The 22,189-nt window shown below is 39.9% G+C and overlaps 1 protein-coding gene across 1 annotated transcript in view; it reads left to right on the top strand.

The window, feature by feature from the left end:
* The window catches only part of ZCCHC14 (zinc finger CCHC-type containing 14), an 86,144-nt gene that overhangs the window by 61,538 nt on the left and 2,417 nt on the right, over window positions 1-22,189 (top strand). Inside the window, exons 4-13 of the mRNA XM_044986782.1 lie at window positions 2,653-2,724; window positions 2,930-3,039; window positions 5,845-5,939; window positions 6,036-6,090; window positions 7,392-7,659; window positions 9,578-9,669; window positions 13,760-13,887; window positions 14,362-14,502; window positions 14,585-16,027; window positions 19,000-19,079. Coding sequence (XP_044842717.1) covers window positions 2,653-2,724; window positions 2,930-3,039; window positions 5,845-5,939; window positions 6,036-6,090; window positions 7,392-7,659; window positions 9,578-9,669; window positions 13,760-13,887; window positions 14,362-14,502; window positions 14,585-16,027; window positions 19,000-19,055 — 2,460 coding nt within the window. The 3' untranslated portion in view covers window positions 19,056-19,079. The remainder of the gene's footprint in view (window positions 1-2,652; window positions 2,725-2,929; window positions 3,040-5,844; window positions 5,940-6,035; window positions 6,091-7,391; window positions 7,660-9,577; window positions 9,670-13,759; window positions 13,888-14,361; window positions 14,503-14,584; window positions 16,028-18,999; window positions 19,080-22,189) is intronic.

Below are 22,189 nucleotides of genomic sequence, written 5' to 3'. Positions count from 1 at the left end.
TCTTCCTCTGTTTATTTTTTTCCTTACTGCCTTTTTAGATTTGTGAGCTCATTTTATAATCAGAGAAATATCCTGAGTGTTGTATTAAGAATTCAAGAACACACATTAGTCGTATTGGATGAGAGAGAAGCATTTTGCCACTCCTCATCTCAAGCACTGGAAACTGGGCTTGGTTTGTGGCACATATCCACTCAGAATAAAGGCCATAAACTCAGAGAGATTTTGGACAATGCTAATTGATATTACATGAGGTTTCAAAATAAAACTTGGCTTTTCAAAGTGACACTACCATTTGATTTTTTTGATAGAGTATCCTTACAATATCCTGAATTTTTAAAATTCCTTAATTTTTAGTATCAGAGGGGTAGCTGTGTTAGTCTGGATCTGTAAAAAGCGACAGAGTCCTGCGGCACCTTATAGACTAACAGAAGTATTGGAGCATAAGCTTTCGTGGGTGAATACCCGCTTCATCAGACGCATGTGTCTGATGAAGTGGGTATTCATCCACGAAAGCTTATGCTCCAATACTTCTGTTAGTCTATAAGGTGCCATAGGACTCTTTGTCGGTGTGTGTGTGTGTGAGTGAGAGAGGTATTTAGGATAAGCCCCAAAACGCCAACACACATGCTTGGGTCCACCACTCCTCACCATCTCATTCCTCTGTGTCTGCTGTTACTACTAGTAACAACAGCTGCAAATCTAAAACTGCAAACACTCTCTTGGAAGGTCTGGGGGAAAGTGTGTGTGTCTGATGCCATGCTAGACTATCAACAAAATTGTGATACTGACTACACATGCAGTGTTGTCAAATACACAGCATAAACAAACAATAAAACATAAACAGTTTTCCCTCTGCAATTTCAGTGATAGTAATTCAGATCTTACTTGTAATAATAGTAGGTACAAAATTTCCAAATGAAACTATAATTTCAAGTTGATACTCTATAACTGTCTGAAAGTACAGGGTACAGTTTAGCTAAACCAATAAATTGCGGTTCTCGGGGTTAAAAACTCCTCAAATATGCTGCTTGGATTCAATGGGGAAAAGAAGCAAAGCTGACTAAGCAATTTGGTGTGATGAGAATTACTTGTCATTGATTTGGAAATGCATGTAATTGTTTTGTAAATGCTGAGAACTATAACATGCTATCAAAACATAAAACAGTCTGCCAGCTGTCAATTATTGTTATTACAAAACTTGGGGCGGGGGGAGAGATATCCCCTTTCATATTTTGTGAAACTGCTCATGAACCCTGAAAGAAAATTGGCAATGTAGCATGAGATGGTTGGGGGTGGAGGGGACATTTTGTAGAAGTAGAAACTCCTTGGGTTTTCGTTCTTAGGTTTGGTGTAGCAACTGTAGCTAGCGGAAATTCCTCAATTATGTCATGTGTTTTACTCTCCACTCACTAGTGTTTTGGAAGAATCCTGATGGCTGGAGAAACCTTATATGTTTTCAGTTGTCATTGAAATTAGTGTTGTGGAAAAATCGCTTCCTGCTTTTTAAAAACATAAAAACAGGCTTTTCCCATACATTACTGTTGAAGATTCAGATGCATTCCAAACACTTGACCTCAGGTATTTTCAGTCTAAGGATCTTTAGGATCAGCAATACTTGCCAGACTTTTCTGATATTCTTTTGGCTCAGTTAAACCAGTCAGCCACGAACCAATGCTGGGGGTCGGCAACCTTTCAGAAGTGGTGGGCCGAGACTTCATTTATTCACTCTAATTTAAGGTTTTGTGTACCAATAATACATTTTAACGTTTTTAGAAGGTCTCTTTCTAGAAGTCTGTAACATATAACTAAACTATTGTTGTGTGTAAAGTAAATAAGGTTTTTAAAATGTTTAAGAAGTTTCATTTAAAATTAAATTAAAATGCAGAGCCCCCCGGACCAGTGGCCAGGACCTGGGCAGTGTGAGTGCCACTGAAAATCAGCTCACGTGCCGCCTTCGGCATGTGTGCCATAGGTTGCCTACCCCTGGTCTATGTAATATTGATTTAAAAAAAAAAAGTTGTAGGGACTTTTTATAGAAAAGCAGATAGGAAGAGAAGCTAATCTCTTCGCTTTTCTAGAACATACACAAGGTGCTGTCTAAAGTGTATAGATAGAACAGTAACTGCAGGCGTCAGTGTTAAGCCTCTGCTATTTTGTATGGGACGTTTTTCTCGGAGCCTCAACTTTGCATTACATATGGAATTGATTGATTGCAAATGAGCATTGTAACATGCTGTGGTGTGTTGTTCAGATTCTACAAACCAGCTGTTTCAGTTAACAATGGGAGGAAAATGTTTCTCCAATCAGTGTTTCTCTCATTTGGTGTTAACATTTGCTATAGTTGGCAAGGCTCTATAAAATATAAAGTAGATTTTAAGAACTCTGAATAGTCTTAGCTATAATGGCAGTTAGCAAGAGTCAAATACTGCAAGAAGGGTAGGCAGCCATCTTCAAAATAAAAATAGTGAGCCGAGGGACTGTAACTGTGTTTGAACAAAAATGTTTATCATGTATGCCAAACATACAGATGGTCCAAGCCTTTATCCACATAATGGGTGAAATAAACATTGCTGTTTATTGAGTCCAGGCTGTTAGAGCTAACCATAGAGTTGTGTGCTTAGTTACTAAACCGAACACCTTTCATTTCTTAAGGTCTTGTGGTCTGATTCTTCAGTGACATTGGTAACCAAATCTTCTACTGAAGTGACTGAATTTATTTCAAAGGTAAAGGACTCTAAAATACTTTACTTTGTACTTTGTCCTTATATGTGATTTTGTTCAATTATATTTTAGAAGCACCCTAAGATAACATGAATAGATTGAACTCCATAAATGTGTAACTCATGAACTATTTCAGGGTCCTCAAATGATAAGTAACAAGCCTTCTTTTCACCTGTTTTTTCCAATTTATAATATCCTCTTCCTTTAGCTATCTCAGCTGTACCCAGAAGAAAACTTAGAGAAATTCATTCCTTGCCTAGCTGGTCAAGATTCATTTTACCTAGAAAGGAACCACATGGACCTGGAATCGGATGTTAGGTATGCTTCTGAAAGCTAATTTTTACTTGCCGTATGGCTTCCTTGTCCAAGGGAGTTGGGGGGGGGGGAGAGAATATCAAGAAATTAAAATGTAGACAAGATGTTTCTAACTACTTTCAAGAACTTTGAGCTTGATCCTACAAACATAGTTGCTTGTAATTCCACTAATTTCAATGTACAAGAGTTTTGACAAACTTGGACCCTATGTGTAGAAATCAACATGGTCACATTGCACTTTGTTACACTTTCCGAAGAAGTGAAAATCATGGGGTTCCTTGGTAGAAGCAAATAATGGATTACAGCCTTAAGGTGGAAAAAGTTCCTTGAAAAAGTGATCACATTTAGATCATTTCCATTACAAAGTGAGTTAAGAGTGAAGTTTTAAGCTTGTTCAATATGGAATTTAAGAGAGGCCACACTTGGGTTAATCACTTGTAAGAAGTAGCAGGAAAAAAAGATGAAATAGTCAGCATTTTTGAAGATTGTGTTTTAGTTATACAGCCTTTTGTGATATTCACTCAAGATCTTATCTTGCAAATGGGAGTTTTGCCTGAGTAAGATCTGTAAAATTGGTCTGGGCCTTTAATGGAGAAACATAGCCAGAACTAGTAGAAAAATACAAGAAAATTGTTTTCTGGGTAATAGTCCTCATTTATGTGAGGGTGTCTTTTAAACACTTTCACAGCCCATTATGCTTTTCCTCACAGTTAACATGAATCAAGTTGTTGTGATGTTACTATTACTTTAAAGTAGAATAAGCAGCTATGCTCATGTAAAATGCTTGACTTGTGTGTCTGTAGAGCTAACCTATTTTCTAAGTCTCTTTATGATTTGTCCTCACACCCACTTGCAGTGGCATATAAATCCTATTAACAAAACCGTATTAATATATGGTTTTAAAAAGCTCTTCCCCACATGATTCACTTGGTCATTGTGGACCAACCATAATAGTTTAAAACGACACCTCTACCCTGATAAAACGCGGTCATGGGGAGCCAGAAATCCCTACCGCATTAAAGATGAAACGCCATTATATCGGGGTAGCAGTGGCAGGGCTGCAGTGGTGATTTAAAGACCCGGGCCTCCGGCCATAGGGAGCCCCAGGCCCTTTAAATCACCGGCGGGCCCCGCTGCCGCAGCCCCAGGGTAGCAGTGTCAGGGCTCCAGCAGTGATTTAAAGAGCTCTGGGCTCCAGCCGCTGCATGTAGCCCGGGTCCTTTAAATCGCCGGTGGAGCCCCTCTGCCGCAGCCCCAGGATAGCTGCAGCAGGGCTCCAGTGGTGATTTAAAGGGCTCGGGGCTCCCCACAGCAGCCGGAGCCCTGGATCCTTTAAATCTCCGGCAAGCCCCGCTGCCGCAGCCTCGGGATAGCAACAGCAGGGCTCCAGCGGTGATTTAAAGAGCTCTGAGCTCCAGCCGCTGCGTGTAGCCTGGGCCCTTTAAATTGCCAGCGAGCCCTGGGGTAGCAGCAGCAGGGCTCTGGCGGTGATTTAACAGGCTTGGAGCTCCACGCGGCAGCCAGAGCCCCGGACCCTTTAAAGCGCCGCCGGAGCCCCGCTGCTACTGCGCTATATGCGAACCCGTGTTATACCAAGTCACGATATAGCGGGGTAGAGGTGTATCTAATTTGGAACACCATCAAGCAAAATTATGTCAGCAAGTACTTGGTCTGCTCTGGATATAAAGTGTTGTTGGAAAACATGCTAATTAACATGATAGTATGCTTGCCAAACACCTTGTTTTTCTAGTCAGGACAGAGCATTTTTTCCCCATTACTGTTGTTGGTGGAATGGCACTGGTGGACACCATTTTGCCAGAGTAAAGGCAACAAATGTATGCTTAGATTGTAACGATAAATAATGTTAATATTTAAATAATCCCTTTTAGGCTTCATATCTTTGTCATTGCTTTTGTTTAGTTGGCAACAGTTTTCTACAAGTCTAGGTTAACAGAGCAGCAGAGTCTCTTTACAAAGCAAAGGTTGTATCTTGACAACAGAGAAAGACAGACATTTATTTTTAAAAAGCTAAATACATTACAAAATAAAGACCCCAGATGGCAATGTTTTCATTTTTCATATTAGTGACTTACTCATGTCTCTGTTGTTGTAAACTATGAAAATAAACTCTGAACTTTCAGGATGGAAACTGTATATAGAAGTAACTTTTGACCCAATGTCTTTTTAGACATTACAAATATGAAGATGCAGTCAAAACATTTCCCCCTGTTTTTTCTTTACTTTTCAACAATTTTTTTAGCGCTTTCAAAATATGTAGATGATTTGGCAGGTGAAAACCAAACAAATTTTTTTGCTTTGTAAGAAAAACTCTGGTAATGCACATTAATATAATGTATGTTTTGTACATTATAAAGTTCTAGAAGATTGCCATCTTTAGATTCCAAGAAGAGGAATAAGCTTAGCAGAAAACATGTGACACGAGTTTTACAGCCTTTTTTACTATATTGCCAGGCGCTATATGTTCAAATGCCTGCTGTTCATTTGAAAGCTTAGCGTGAACAATAGTAGACAGCTATACTTTATGGGCTTTAGTTTCACAATTTTTAGAGGCAATTTTCAAGTTTATCCCTGTACACTCTGTCTTGTGATTTTTCTCTGTTCCAACCTCTTGTATTCATAAGTCTGTAATCAGCTTTGAATGTAAACTATTAACCAGTATAAAGGAATAGCATGCCTATTGAATAATAGGCATTTTAAAAAAAGGTAAATGCAAATTTCACTCTTGATTTCAGTGTTGATTTCATGGTCAGTTGCAAAACAAACATCATTTTGTAAATTAACTTTTAGGTATTTGGCATCCTTACCTTCCCATGTGCTGAAAAATGATCATGTCAAGAAATTCTTCAGCATTTCATCTTCCTCCCAGCAACTTCAGAGTTCAAGTGAGTTTAAATAAACAGTTTAAAATGCACATATTATTGACATAAATCTAGTAAACTGATGCCAGTCAAAACTTTTTTAATCTTCCTCTTGTTTAGGTCCTGGCAACCCCTCTCTCTATAAAGTAGTCACTACGCTGGGTGCATCTGGAAGGTGAGATACCTGACTTCTGTGTCCAATGTAGAGTTGTAAAATTCTTTCACTTAGGTAGTTATCTTCATGCCCTTGTTTGAGAGAGGATTTTTTTATATGCAGTTATATGCACTTGGGGGTGCGTGCTCACCTTGTTAATCTGTGGAACTCTCAGCGCAATGAACTCTGAAAGCTGTGGTTTCACTGACTTTGTCTACACTGAAGATTTTAGGAATTGTTAGCACTGGTGCACAGCCCTACTCATGCTAGCAGAGGTGGGAGCTCTAGCACAGACAAGCAGCTGGCATTTTTTGTGTGGTGTCTTTACCTGCCCTGAGCAAAATTGCTGAGAATGGTAAAACTGTGACAATCAGTTTACATCAGTACTCCTACTATTGTTAGAACCAGCTGACCCACAATGATGGGCGAATTCCCTGTGATTATTGCTTATTATATTAGTCATATTTGTCTCACTGTTACCTCGCATTGCCCCAGCTGTGGCTTGTATCCATCTGTTGTTGCTCGCCCTCTGCTTTCATAGTGAGCTCTTTGGGACAGGGAGCATTTTTTCTTTATATGCGGGGGTACCATATCTAGCACAATGGGGCCCTGATCCCTGATTGGAGTCTCCTTGGCAGTACCAGAATACAAGTAGTAAATAATAATAATCCTCATGCAGCCATAATTACACAGCCATGGTCTTCTCTAATATCACCTAAGTGATACAAGCCATCATAGTGTTTCTTCTATTCTGTAGTTGAGTGTCTACCTTTAAGGGCAGTGTTTTTTAAACTGTGAATCTGGCTTTCCTGAGAGAGGACACTGATCTCTTCCAACAGAGGCTCAAGGCAGCCATGGGAAGAGAAGGAAAGACACATTCCTGCCTTTTTGCTTAGGATTTGACAAATCCAGAAATTGAGTAATGGATACTTTACAGCTGAGAGGTGATTCTTGTTTCTTCACCTGGAAGTGGAAAGACCAAGGGGGAAAATAATGTTAACTGAATAGATTCACTCACTCCACATGTGTAAAAACCATTTCACAATGGATTTTTTTTTATATGTTGCATTGATGGGGAAAGCTATGCCAATGTTGGAATCTCAACTTTAACGTTAGACATAACCTGTACTGTTTTCATTGTATTAGTAGTATAAGATTTTAAAAGTATAAATCAGTAACTTATAAAATAAGCAGTGTGTTGGATCCCTGACACATGGTCCTTTATTTTATTGGTGAATGGGTGTGTGTGTATGATCATACTGACTGAACTCTGCATGGCAGTAATTCGGTATGCTAAATCAAATTATTTTTCTATTTTGCAGACCTGTATGTGGAGTAGCTGGTATTCAGTCTTCACAGAATCATGTACAGCACTCAGCTGTTTCTTCAGTTGCACTGCCCCATTGCTCTCATTCAGGGAGTACAGGCTCATCATTAGCCTACCGCTCCCAAATGGACACCTCTTCACCCATGCTGTCTTCCAGTTCACAGACGCCGCAGACCCAGGAGCAAAATGGGATTTTAGACTGGCTTAGGAAACTGCGGTTGCACAAGTATTATCCTGTCTTCAAACAACTCACAATGGAGAAGGTAAAGTGGTGGGCTAGATAGGAGAAAGGAATCTGTTTTTTAAATAAGCCATATATTCTCTAGCATGTACAGAAAAGCGAAATGGCAAAATAGGCTAATGTTTACATTTAGACTGGTTGATATTTGTAGCTAGAGCTGGGCAAACTATTTGTAGGAACACTTTATTTGGTGAAATGGCCTCCTGTTTTTGTGGATGAACTATCTAGAGACTTACTTTAAATATTTCCTAGTTTGTTCAGAATTCTCAACGTCTGGTTTATTACAAACCCCCTTCGCTCTTCCTGTTCACTGTTCATCTTTTGATGTGCAATAAGTCATCTAAGTCACATTTTATTCTCGTTCTTGATTTTTTTTCCCTCCTATTTGTAAAAGTCTTGGTTATCCAAATGCATGTCAAGATTCACTTCTGAAGTGAGCTTCTGTGTGGGTAAACATGCATGAGTGTTGGATGCTTTCATTTTCCACAAATGTTGTGAACAAAAAATCACTTGCATTGCATGAATGTTTGCATAAAAAGTGTCATGAATGCCCTTGAAGTACATTGGCTTTTAATCAGATGAATGTAAGTACTTGTTTAATACCCAGTTCTATCTGTAATATACATGTTGTAAAATTAATCTCCTCCTCCTCTTACTATATTTGAACTTTGAGTGCCCTCTGGTGGATTAAATACTTATTCTGATTCTTTTAAGTCATGGCTCTGAATTGCAATGATTTTTTCAGCACTGCAGCATGGCTTGAAAGATATTATTTCAGTGACTGTGGCCTAAGGCCACAGTTTTCTAATTTGATTTTCCTCATTCAGGAAAAATAGGTATAGTCATTTTTCCTTTTCCTGACAAAATTGTGCATATTTTAATGTTTGACTTTTTTTTTTTTTCAAACAACTGCTGTGCTTATATTGGTATGTATATTCTGTTGAAAAATATTCACAGTACCTTTGCAACTGGATTGACCCATGCAACAAAACTGAACTCTGCTCTAGATGTGATAGCTAAATGATTTCTATGTTAAATGACACATTTAGGGAAAATAAATTACATTTTAACTTTTGATAACCAACTGGTGTACTCTGGGTTGTCAGCCGAAATAAAGCAGCAGTAATCAGCATGACTTTTTCAGCAGCAGGTCTTTTATCAGTGTAAGTCAAAAACAATTTATCATAAACAAAACAAACAGAACCAAAAGAATCCCCAACCTACAGTTCACTCCTCTCTCACCACCTTGGCACCGGCATCATTCCGCTTCTGACATTACAGCAGCCCTCCTTGTGTGCTAGGAAGTAGTTAATGGCCCTGCATTCTGCTACAGTCTTACCCTCATTGAGCTAGTGGTAGTGCTATGGACGTTAAGTATTCATTGAAGGGAGGAGTGGTAGACATTTTCAACCTTAATCTGCCCCTTACAATTTGTCCTTCCCAAAATTTGTCAAATATTTCTTGCACCAGATTGACTAGTCCCAAAATTACCTGTTTCCTGTATGCTATGTCATTCCTATAGTCACCAGATAATTATTAGATACCTTGGGGAGAAGTCTCAAAATGGCAGGGTTTTTTTTAGGGAACCAGAACTTAAAACTTTATTTGGCTCATTTATGATACAAAATTGCCTTTCGTATGCACATGGACTATGTTGTCTTTATTGTGAATGATCAATATAGGCAAATATTTTAGCAGTATATTTGTAATTAATCTAAAAAACCTCTTTAATATCCAAGTCCTCCATTTTTATACTGCCCTAAATCTTTAGTTTAAAATTGGAATAAAACTTATTAAAATTCACATACATGTGTAAAACAAGAGTCTTCAAGGTGCTTCTTAGAATTGGAAATCACTGAGAATACAGTAGGGTCATTTGAAATGTATGTATCCATATATTGCACACTGTAAAATCAGCTCCATATTTCCTCCTATAAAAGTTTCTGAGCCTTACTGAAGAAGATCTGAATAAGTTTGAATCCCTCACCATGGGAGCAAAGAAAAAACTCAAGACCCAGCTGGAACTGGAAAAGTAAGTATGTGTGTTATGGGGAGGGGTGTGTAGTCTGTCTGGCTTTTTCAGTTGGTAGAATATGGTTAGATGGCACTAGAATTGTACAAGCTCCTGAATTTAATCCCAGTTTTTCTCTTGGTTTTGCTCTGAGGACAGAGCAAATTGTTAAACCTTCCAGGCTTTCCCTGTGTGTAAATCTGGATTGTACTTCTTTTTCATAGGGGTATGGAAGCTTAATTAGTTTGAAAAGCACTTTGAAAATGTGGATTATGTATATTTAGTACTTATTGTTTTATTATTGATTATTCAAGGCCGATAAGATAAGCACATAAAAGAATTGGTGAACTCAACTTCAAAGGGGACACTGTCAGCTTTAACCATAAAGTAAACAAATTCCTTGAACTATGCTACTAATTACTTTTAAAATTATTTTAACTGGAAGAATTTTAAAAATCCACATTACTTTTCACTATTTGTGCTCTTCCTGTTTTTGTTTTCTAATTTATCTCAGGTTGGACAAGGAAAGTCACTTTCAATTTTAAGTTTTCAGAACTGCAGTATTTGAATCCTAGACATTGTAGGATAGATGTGTAAACTTCACGGGGGCCATGTTCCATTTTAAATTGTAACCTGGAGCATAAATTTAGGGTTACCTACTCCCCTCAATTCACCATGGAACAGCAACTCATGTCAGTGGGATATTTGCATCAAGATCAAAGGTGGCATATGCCCTGTATATAGTAACTAAACTCCTACCTGTCTTCAGTATTATTAAGATTAAATTCAGCATCACTCAGTGGCAAAACATTCTCATCATTAGCAACAATGCTCTTTCTGTCCTGTGTTTCTCTCCTTTCCCTATCCTCCTTCTCTTTTTTTTCTTTCCTCCTTTCTTTTCTCTTCATTTTCTTTCCTGCAGCAACTTCAAAACCCCTTCATCCCTGTGCTTCGCTTTCACTTGGTTTCCATCCTGTCTGATTAAATGACCTGTAAATAAATAGTTGTTGGCACGGAGCTTTGGGGCTACCCACCAAACCAGATTAATGCAGAAGTGAGGGGGTTCACATTTGTGCATCATTCATCTGCGCTCTCTACAGACTCGGGCAAACAACACTGCATTGGTTACAGTTGCTTTACATTTGAAAGGTTCACTCTGTGGAATCCAGATATGCCAAGTGGGCCACATAAATGCACCTAGCTGACCATGTATTTGATGTCTCTTCTGCAGGGAAATATTTATTTTAAAACTGTTCCAGTGTTTAGGTACAGACACTACACTACACTCCCCAGCATTTTTATTAGTTGAAGGCCATGTCTACACTGCAAACTTTGGTCGACACAAGTTACATTGGTATGCAGCCACTGAAGCTTGTATGTCACTTGGGCACATGCATACTTGGTTGTTTGCGTTGGCACTGCACATATGCACCAGGAATGCTTGTGTCGATGCAAAGTGCAGTGCACCATGGGTAGATATCCCAGTGTGCCACGCACTACTCTCCAGTTCAAAGCCTGTTGGGAACTTTTTGCAATATGTTGTGGGGTAGAAATTAGTCGTGCAGGGATCTCTGGGAGAGAGGGGTCAAGTTCCCAGCATGCAGCTCTCTCCACCCCATAATGCCATCCATATCCCATCATTTTCATGACTTTTTTTTTTAAAAAATCCCACAAACCTGCTCAGCACTTCTCAGAGTCCACCATCTCTGACAGAAGCATGGAGCCCACAGAGCTCTGTGCTATTCTCATGGACACCGCAAGTACAGGACGCATGATCCTTCTGTATCTGCACACTCGCAGGAAGTACCGCAACAATTGAGGACATCAGGATTTCTTTGAGGACAGTTTGCTGAGACATAGTGAAAAATAATCCAAGGTTGTTGGTGGCATTCATGGAGCAGCTTCAGATGGTGGAGCACAGCTTTTGGGTCCAAGAAACAAGCACTGAATGGTTGGATCACAGTGTAATGCAGGTTTAAGACAACGAGAAGTGGTTGCAGAACTTTTGGATGCAAAAAAACCATGTTCTTGCATCTGCGTGCTGAGCTTACCCCAGCGCTCCGGCACAGGGATACCAGAATTGAACAAAACTGAATGGCTGGGCAACAAAAAGGCAGATGAAATTCAGTGTTGATAAATGCAAAGTAATGCACACTGGAAAACATTAACTTTACATTTGAAAGGGTAGCTCTATAGAATCCAAATATGCCAAGTGGACCACATAAATGCATCTAGCTGACCATATATTTAATGTCTCTGCTGCCGGGAAATGTTTGTTTTAAAACTGTTCTAGTGTTTTTTTAAAACGTCCACTCAATGTGTAGTGGTAGTCAAAAAAGCTAACAGAATGTTAGGAACCATTAGAAAACAGAGAGATGATATGATGGAAAATATCATAATACCACTACACTGGACCCCCGCTAGAATGTGGGGTTTTGGATCCTTGCGCGGTCCCATGTTAACTCGAGGACCACGTTACCGTGGATTCCAATTAAGGTAATTAAATTTGGGATTCATGCCCAGTCCCACATTATAACCGTATTTGCGCTATAAAGACGCACATTCTAGCGAGGGTCTGCTGTATATAAATCCATGCTATGCCCATTGCCTGATTATTGTATGCAGCTCTGGTTGCCCCATCTCAAAAAAGATATATTAGAAATGGAAAAGATACAAAGAAGGGCAACAAAAATTGTTGGGTTGAGAAGAGAGTAAAAAAACTGGGATTGTTCATCTTGGACAAGTGATGACTAAGGGAGGATATATAAATCCTGACCAGGATGGAGAAAGTGAATAAGGAAGTGTTATTTACTCCTTCACATAACACAAGAACCAGAGGTCCCTTCCCCTTCATTGGACTCCTCCAGGCTTGGCTGGCAGGACTGGTTAGACTGTGGTGAAGTCTCCAACAGGTCCTGGCTTGTGGCATTGCTGCCTCCCCCCCGCTACATCTCCCCCCTTCTCCTCCTCATTGTTCACAGTGGAGGTCTCTGTTTTGGGCTCCTGTGAGGTATCCATAGTGGTTTGCAGGGTGTTGGTGGGGCCTCTGCCAAGTATGGCAAGTAGCTCATAAAAGCAACAGGTCTGTGGCTCAGCACCAGATCATTTGTTGGCCTCCCTGACATTGTGGTATACCAGCCACAGTTCCTTTGCTTTCATGCGGCATTGCTGCTGATCCCTGTCGTACCCCTTTGCTTGCATCCCCTGTGCCATCTATTTGTAGATGATCATGTTTCTACAGCTCGTCCGTAGCTGTGCTGTCTAATCCAGGCAGAAGTGCTTCTAGTGTGTGGAGCCAGCATGGTGTATTGGGCAGTTGTACACATCAAGGGAGAGCAGCTAAGGTGGGCAATCAGGAAAACGCATTTCAAAAATATGCAGAGGGTTTTAAAACGGGGAGGCTTTTGCCATTTACAATTGTGACCAAAGCAGTCACTGTTGCAGGGAATGGGGCACTGTGGGACAACTGATGGAGGACTGTTTGGGTTGACACAGGTTGTGCAGTGTCTGCACTCACACTGCATCAACCTTAGTAAGTCGACCATGGCTCCACGCTGTTCGGGGAGGTGGTGTTACTCATTGCCATAACAGGGCACTTATCTTGGCGAGAGACAGATTTGAGTATAAACTCATGCACAGTGAGGCTGATGCGCAGGGACTTATATCAACCTAACTTTGTAGTGTAGACCAGGCCTTAGGTTTTGTAAACTTTGAATCACATTTAACTTATCTCTTAAATTCTCAGCATTTAGCTTCCTCTTCATTTTTGGAATTAAGGGCTAGCTCTCTGTTCGCTGTATTTAGTTAATCACATAGAATTCAGTCTCTCCTTTTGTGATGTTTTATCCTCAATGCCTCGTACAAATAAGTGCCTAAGTATAATACCATATAACAAGAAAGACCAATGTAAGTGCTGGCAAGAAACAGTGGCTAGGATTGATTTAATTTCCAGATATTCATATTTGTGCATCTTAAATTAGCACAATCTTTGTACTGCGATTACTGAGTTAGACAACATAGACCCCATCTGCCTCAATTTCATTCAAAACTCTGTTTAAATACCAAATTGTTTTAACCAATTGTTTTTTCCCCTCCACCCCATTCACTGTAGAGAAAAATCAGAGAAACGGTGCCTAAATCCAGGAACACCTTCTTCAGTTACCAGCAGTGGAGTGGCCAGGGTCCCTCCTACTACTCATGTAGGCCCTATCCAGAGTATTCGTGGCAACCATGCTGCAGGTAAATAAGCAATATAAAGAACAGTGCACCATCGTAAGCTATAAGGTATAGGATGGATATGTTCTCACACAACAGCAAGCTCATAGCTTTACTGCCCCAACCTCAGATTACAACTGAATTGCTTTATTTGTGTCAGTCCTTTGTGATCATGTTCTTCCAGAACTTAGTTGTTTGCATGAGGAATCTTGTTCCTGGTGATATTTGAGTGAAACAAACATACAATTATCATTCCATGATTTGCATATGAAGAGCTCTTTGAGCTGTTGCATAACCATTACTTTTCTGGACTTCTGTTCCTCAGGCCAATGTGAATCCCCAGTAGCCTGAAGCATCTTTGTGTATTAAGAGTCAGAGTATAGCAGGAGACACATTCATAAACTGCAGTATTGTACCAGGCTTTTGTCATCTAGATGACAATTTTGCAAATAGTTTTCATGTTTTCTAACGGATTTATCATGCATACTTTATCCCTAGAGCTGCGTGTAGATGTGGATCAGCCAGCCCACCCGCTTCCCCGAGAAGGTAGTTCTTCTGAGTACTCAAGTTCCTCTTCCAGCCCCATGGGGATCCAGACCAGGGAAGAGAGCTCAGATAGTGCTGAGGAGAACGAGAGACGTAAGGAAAACCAAGCAAAGCTTATTTTTGTGTTGATCCTGTCCAGTGAAGCAGCTGTATTTATAGATCTTTCTGTTTCTAGGTTTAGAGATTCACTTGGACAGTTCAGAAAAGGAGAAGCCAGTGATGTTACTAAATCATTTCACTTCGAGCTCTGCCAGACCCACAGCCCAGGTTCTACCAGTGCAGAATGATGCAGGCTCCAATCCTTCTGGCCACCATATCTTGCCAATGCAAATGATGACAGCAGCCTCCACCCACATCAGCCCTATTCGAATGCTAAATGCGATGCACAAGTCAGAGCGAAATACAGACATGAAGCTACTTTCCTCTTCTGTGCATTCACTTTTGTCTCTAGAAGAAAGAAATAAAGCTTCACCTGGACCTAGAAGCAGCATTAAAATGGACAAGAGCTTTGGAAATACAGTGGTTGATGTGATGCCCACATCATCTCCCCATCAGCCCCTGCAAGTACTTTCAGGAGTTCCTGAAAACAGTTCTTCATCTTCTGTTAACTATGGTCCTCGAACCAAAGTTGTACATGCTTCAACTCTGGACAGAGTGATAAAAACAACTCAACAGACATCATTAATAGCGGAAGCAAGTACTGCTGCCACTGCAACATCCAGCACAGTCTTCCATATGGCACGTCCACCCATCAAGCTCCTGGTATCTTCTTCTGTTCCTACGGATTCTGCCACTGCTGGACAAACTTCCTGCTCCAGCAATATGCAAATAAGTGTCTCTCCTGCAATAATCAATCCCCGGACTGCTCTATATACAGCCAACACCAAAGTTGCCTTTTCTGCAATGAGCAGTATGCCAGTGGCTCCGATGCCAGGCAGCTTCTGTGCAAACAGTAACACTGCCTCTTCCAGCAGCCACCCATCCACATCATTTGCAAACATGGCAAATTTGCCCAGTTGTCCTGCCCCCAGTTCTAGCCCCACAATTTCGTCTGTTGCCGAGAACAATTTCTATAGCAGCAGCAGTAGTGGTGGATCTGCAGGGAGTATCCCAGTACCAAATCAGAATCATCACCACCACCACCACCACCACCAGCAGCAGCAGCAACCTCCTGGGTGTATGGTGTGTAGTTCCTGTGGGTGTAGTGGGAACTGTGGTTCAGGCGGTATGACTGTCAGTTATGCTAATTATTTCCAGCACCCATTTTCAGGTTCCTCAATGTTTACCTTTCCATTTCTATCCTTTAATACTTTATGTAGTAATGGCTACATCAACACGCAGCAGTACAACGGCAGCACGACTTTTCCAATGGTTCATTCTCCCTACAACAGTGGTTTAACACCGGATTCTGTAATGAGTGGGCAGTCCACGTTTGCAGTGCCCCAAATGCAGAACTTTATGGCAGGAACAGCAGGGGTGTATCAGGCACAAGGAATGATGGGAAACAGCAATGGTTCAAGTCACAAAAAAAATGGGAACCTTTCCTGTTACAACTGTGGGGCCAGTGGTCACCGAGCTCAGGATTGCAAACAGCCACCAATGGATTTCAATAGGCAAGGTAAGAAGCGGGTGTTGATGCTGATGTGGGGCTTCTTAGTCTGTGCGCGGAACTGCGTGTTGATCTGAATGGGAGTTACCTATATGGGTGGGGATGTGACTGAAATCTAATGATGGTACCTTGTCTTTATATCAAGTTTTCATTTAATTACAGAAGAATATCATGTTGTAAGCCAGTGTCTTTGAAAAGAGAGACACTCTGGGCTAACTTCACAGAAGATTAAGTTGACTCCTGTGTGTACCCCATGTTCCCTGCTTTAGGGCATAAGTGCTGTTGTAAGTCTTGTGTTGGCCCTCTGCATAGGAGTGAATTTCCCTTTGAGGGTTGGAGGGGCTGAACTTCCATTGACTGATTGCTACAGTGTTGCAGCTGCTTATACTGTCTGTGAATTTGGCCCCTGAGCCATTGTCTGTTTCTTATTTTGAAGGTTATCTTCAAAGTTCATAAAAAATTTTAAAAGTACATAAGTAGAGTGCAACATCTGTAATGAAGTGTCTGCATCCTCTTGAAGGACTTGGCTTGTGGTTACTGAAAATGTGCGTTCCATGGCATGCATGTATCTTCCAGTATTGTAGCAACGGCACCTCCAAAAGAGATTTTAAATCCTCGGATCAGGACAGGGCACATTTGGGAGTGAACTGTTACTTTAACAAAAGCATGTTCAGGTCATAATTTTCTTTTCCTGAAGTTCTGTGTTTAAAATAATAGTGTGTGTAGTATAACTTTCCAGAATGAAATGCAGACTTTTGGCTAGAACTAGCGATACTAAAGTGATACCTTGCCCACCTTGTTAATCTAGAATGTAATATCTTTTATTGAACCAACTTTTGTGAGTGAAAGGGACAAGCTTTTGAGCTTATATAGAGCTCGTTTTCAGGTGACCTAATGATACGCTCGAAAACTTGTCTTTCACCAACGGAAGTTGGTCCATAAAAGCTATTACCTCACCCACCTTGTCTCTCTAATATCCTGGGACTGACACGGCTACGGCACTGCAAACAATATTTTAGGTTGTGCTTTGTCTGTGTTTAGATGGTGCAGAGAATGTCATCAGAACTTATCCTTTTTTTTTTAAGAATAGGCAGTGTTTTCCAGCAATGCTAAAAATATAAATAATAATTACTGTTGTTTCTAGAACTTAGTATTTTGACAGTGGCAGATCAGAAAATTGTGGCACTGCATCAGTCAATCCTAGGCCAATAACAGACTTCTGAGGCTTTGTCTATATTAGCACTTTGGTTGGCAAAACGTTTGTTGGTCAGGGGTGTGGAAAAAACACCCCCCTGACTGACATAAGTTTCACCAACAAAAGCACCAGTGTGGACAGCGCTGTTGGCAGGAGATGCTCTCCTGCCAACAGCTACTGCCACTCATTGGGGGTGGTTTAATTATGACGGCAGGAGAGCTCTCTCCCATCGGCATAGAGTGGCTACACAGGAGACCATACAGCAGCACAGCTGCAGTAGTAAAGCTGTGTCGCTGTAAGGTCTGTAGTATAGACACAGCCTTAGTCTAAAAAACTAGAATGGTGCTGTTTAATGCATGTTAAAGCTGCATTTCATCAACTCCTTTAAAACTGTCCTGAATTACTGCAGTTTTTAATATCTTAAAACTTCTGCTGCCCCGAAGTTCCATCTTAGCCACAGCAGCATTCTGTGTTGTGCTGTGTTTTTATTCCCCATTCATCCTGCCTACAGTAGACGTCTCCCTGTCAACTTCGTAAGAGTGAGGTTAGCTGCTGCTTTTATTGTTTAAGAGGATGAATTTATTTAAATCATTTTGATTTAATCACTGATTTAAATCATGATTTACATCAGCAAGCAGGAAACTTGGATTAATATCAGTCTTGTTTTGCATTTGTACTTTCAGTTATTTTCCTAAAGATAGGCTGATTTTCATTGATTGGTATAATTTGGCACTTTTTTGTTACCACGAGGATATATTACATCTATACACATTTATTTAAGCATATGTAGTTTAACATACATTTATTCACATTCTTAGTTATTTACATTTTTATGTAAAGGTGAATGATTCATTCTTTATTACATAAAGGGAAAAGTAAGTTTTTATAAAAAAGCACATTTAAAACTTTTTTTTAACTAGTAGTAGTATCTGATTACTGCTGGTCATGAGGTCTTCAAGATTTTAGAACTAGTAGATGTCATCCTCTCATACTTAGTTTTTACTCATATATTAGAAGAGGAAAACAAGTTTTCCTGCATTTTCAGTTGTCAGTCCATCTCTTAACTTAGAATGAACAAGTTACTGAACTTTACTAGTTGAATAAACTGAAATGAATGAAAATATTCTCTCTGTGCCTGAGGCTACTGCTGTCAAAAGCTGGCTTAGCACTTCATCTAGAACCAGGTTGTTGCTTAGCCAGTGACTTCCATCAGTTCAGTGGCTTGACTTTCTGTAAAATTTAAGGCGGATCTACACTACTGCTTAAGTCAATCTAACTTACGTCTTTCAGGGGTGTGAAAAAGACCCCTCTGAGCAACACAAGTTACAGCGACCTAAGCACTGTCCACACTGGCGCTATGTTGGTGGGAGATGCTTTCCTGCCAACATAGCTTCCGCCTTTCGCAGAGCGGGAGTAATTATGTCAACAGGAGAGCGCTCTCCAGTCAGCATAGAGCATCTTCACCAGACGCGCTACAATGGTGCAGGTGTGCCGCTGTAGCACATATAGTGTAGACTGGCCCAAAGGTAGCAAACATGTAGTGCATTATTTGGTATTTAATTTTAAATGACTTTATAGATTATACTAAATGTAGGCCTTGATGTGGGCTATTTTTTAAAGAAAAGTATTAATTTAAATGTTAAAAAATCAATTTTTTTTTAAATTATAGCATTTTATAATGCTGTTGCATAATCTGTAAGAAGCAGATATTTAAAATGCCGTGAGAGAGAACTGCTAAAAAAGGTGTGCATTGTTGACTTCCTTTCCCCCTTTCCCTCTTCTACAGGTACTTTTAGGCTGAAATATGCCCCTCCAGCTGAAAGTCTTGACTCCACAGACTGATACTTTCTCTGCCAAGAGAACACTGTAAGCCATGGAGATAAGGAATTTTAAATACAAAACTGAGAAGTCCATTGCTGTTAAGTTTTAATGAGTTTTTTAATCCAAAGGTGCTTTACTTTACTAGACTAGGTAGAAAATCTAGCTTAGGGGTGCATCAAACCCATTTTTGATCACCAAAATTCAAGTTTAGATCTTGGGAGATGGAACTTGCCTAATACGTATCATGCAATTGATGCGCAGTGGATGGCAGGTGAAGCTGGCCAGCTACATTTTCTGTTGCAAATGCAAAAAAAGCAACCACCCTGCACACTTCTGATGAAGAATGTTGCCATCTTTGGACCTTCTACAATGAAAAGGATAACTCCAGGGCAGCTACTTACAGTGTGATCTGAAGTGAGAGCTGGAGGTTGAAGGTATGAGCGGCTGTGTGCCAGCCAGCCTCTGAAACCCTGGGCTAAGGAAAATGGCTACTTTTTTTCAAAAGTAATCAGGCACTAATCTCTGGGATTTTTAAGGATTGCACTACAGAAGAATGTAAAACTATTCAGGCTTCTGCACTTTTAGCAGATAGTGTCACTCCGAGACCAGTGCAAGAGGCAAAGAAGTTCCAACCTTTAAACTTTGGCACCAGCAGGCTATGCGATTTACTACACAATAAAACTCTTAAATAATTCTCTCCTTTCCCTTCCAAAAGAACACACATGGCAGTTTCAATTCCTTGTGGAAACAACCTTACTCTCACTGTCGCCATTATTACTAGTTAGAAGTGGGTTACTAGCAGTGAAATGAACTTAGTTTTCCAAGGGTCCAAGTCCCAGAGACTCCAGGGCCATAAAGGCTTCACAAAGAGGGGTTTTTTTTATGTAATACATGAAACACCTTTTAAGTCCTGTTACTGTATATAGGTATCTTTCACAGAAACCTTACTACTCTGCTTTTGTAAATGAATTTTAAACCATCCTAAAAATAAACTCTGGCAGCAGAGTTAGCAAGCTATTGCTTTACTTTATGTAATGAAACTCTGACTCGTACCCCAGGGCTTTTGCTACAGGAGTCATAGGGGTAGAATTCAAACGTGTAAAGGGTAGTAAACGTCATTATTTTAAAGACTCTGAAGGATTTACTGTCAGCCTCCTTTGTGGCAGTAGACTACAGATTACTAATTTTGGTGTTAACTACCGAGCGTACGTAATTTTGAGTTGGCAAGTTTAATTAAGAGTTAGGAGGAAGCCAAACAAAGCCCATGTTGCTGAATTGAAAAGGTCTTGTCCTGTCTTGCCCAAGGAATTCCACTCGCTGCAATGGGTGTGGCCTTTTTTTTAAAAATGGCCTGAAATTTAAAGTGATTCTTGTTTTGCAGATTAGAGTATGCAATTTTAATATCTGAGGCCTTGTTTATCTTGTGGGATTTTTTTACACCAATATAGCTATATCAGTGCAAACCCGAAGGTAGATGTTCTACACCAGAATAAATAGCACTTGTGTTGGTGCATCTTGCTCTGGTTCGAAAGCAAGGAAAGCCATACCAGTGCAAGACACTTTTTATGTGGGTGCAAAGCTCCTCAGGGTAGATCTGGCATTAGCTACTGAAGTGTTGGTTTAAGTAGTTAATCCAATAAATTGTCAGTCAAGATTTGAATGGCAAATGTTAGAATGTTAAATGTCTGGGCCATCTTTTAGTTCTGTTTTCTCAAAACTGTCAGCCTCACCCGGAAGCAACAACAGGCCAGGACAATATGATAAATTAGTATTGATAAAGAGGCATTGTAACACAAGACACCAAACTTGTCCCAGTTTTTCTTTGGAGGTCATAGTTTTCTGGCTTCATGGAAACCAAAGCCTGAAGTTGTGTAACATTTGGTTTCTCAAAAATAACAAGATTTCTGTTTTCTTATTTCTATGCAATGAAGAAACGCCATACTTCTGTATCCTCAGCTCCATTCACACTACACAGTATTTATAGACAGTGTTGAAACAATTGTTTGCTATGTCTGTATTTTGAGGTGGTTACATATAATGGTCTCGAGCAACTTTCAAATCTGCAACACTAACGTGATGAGAACTGACAATGCAATTTACTTTGCCTTAATGAGCTTGAAACAATAGTACAAAAAAAGCTGTCGTACTATATTATGTTAAAGGGAACTTGCAGTTTTCACTTACAATCCTGTAGCAAACATTTTGATGGTCTCTCCAGTATCCTGGAACATGTGCTGAAAGCCAAACTTTCACATTTTTTCACTTTTTTTAAACAAAAGAATATTTTAAAATTGAACTGTATTTAAACTATTTCAACACACATGCAAGTACTAAACGCCGTCTCTCAAACTAGCAAAAACCAATAGCAAAAAAAATTCTTGTTTTCTAAACCAATTGCATTTTGTTTCATGGGCAAGGCTGGGAAGTATAGTCGTGTCTGTTTAATATTCACTACAAATCAAAAAGGTGGTAAGGATTATTAAACTGAACTTTTATCCAGTTAGCGTCTTCAAAAATGGTTTCATTCCTGCATTCAGAATTCTTGTGTTCAATAATGTTTCCTTTTTGTAAAGTTAAGGCTGATATTTCCCAGACTGATTAACGTGCACTTAACTATCTTTAAAAATTACCTTTTAAGTCTGATTTCAAATTCAAACTCAGGAAAGCCTGAGTAGATGGAAGGAAGTGGAGCTTAATGTAGATTTTTGAAGAGCCGGTACTGTTTATAGAGCTTTTCCCTAAATCATCAACCTGGGTTGTAGCTTCTGATTTGCTAGTGTAATCTGTTCAGTTTGTACCAAGAACAACCAAAGTTGGTGAGCCTAAACAGAGCACTTTAATTATATAATCCTTTTTAAAAGGCACAAGTCCATCTCTTTCCTCTCAAATTAGTCTGTCTAGAGTGACTGAAAGAACCAGCTCATAATACCATTTCTATAGGTCAAAATATGGAAAATAGACACAGAATAAGCTTTTTATTCATATTTTTGCCGTGGCAGTGTAAGAATATCTAGTTCACAGACTAGATTGCCCTATAGGGTAACTGACAGTTTTTAAAATGCAAAAGAGGGACAAACTCCTTGTCATTCTCTGCTTTTAATCTCAGCACTATAGGTATGTGGAAGAGAGTTATAACTTCCCCTTCCTTACCAGAG

The sequence above is a fragment of the Mauremys mutica genome, chromosome 14, assembly GCF_020497125.1.
Source record: "Mauremys mutica isolate MM-2020 ecotype Southern chromosome 14, ASM2049712v1, whole genome shotgun sequence".
NCBI classification, from domain to species: Eukaryota; Metazoa; Chordata; order Testudines; family Geoemydidae; genus Mauremys; species Mauremys mutica.
The sequence above is the reverse complement of the archived record's forward strand: the minus strand, read 5'-3'. Positions and strand labels throughout refer to the sequence as shown.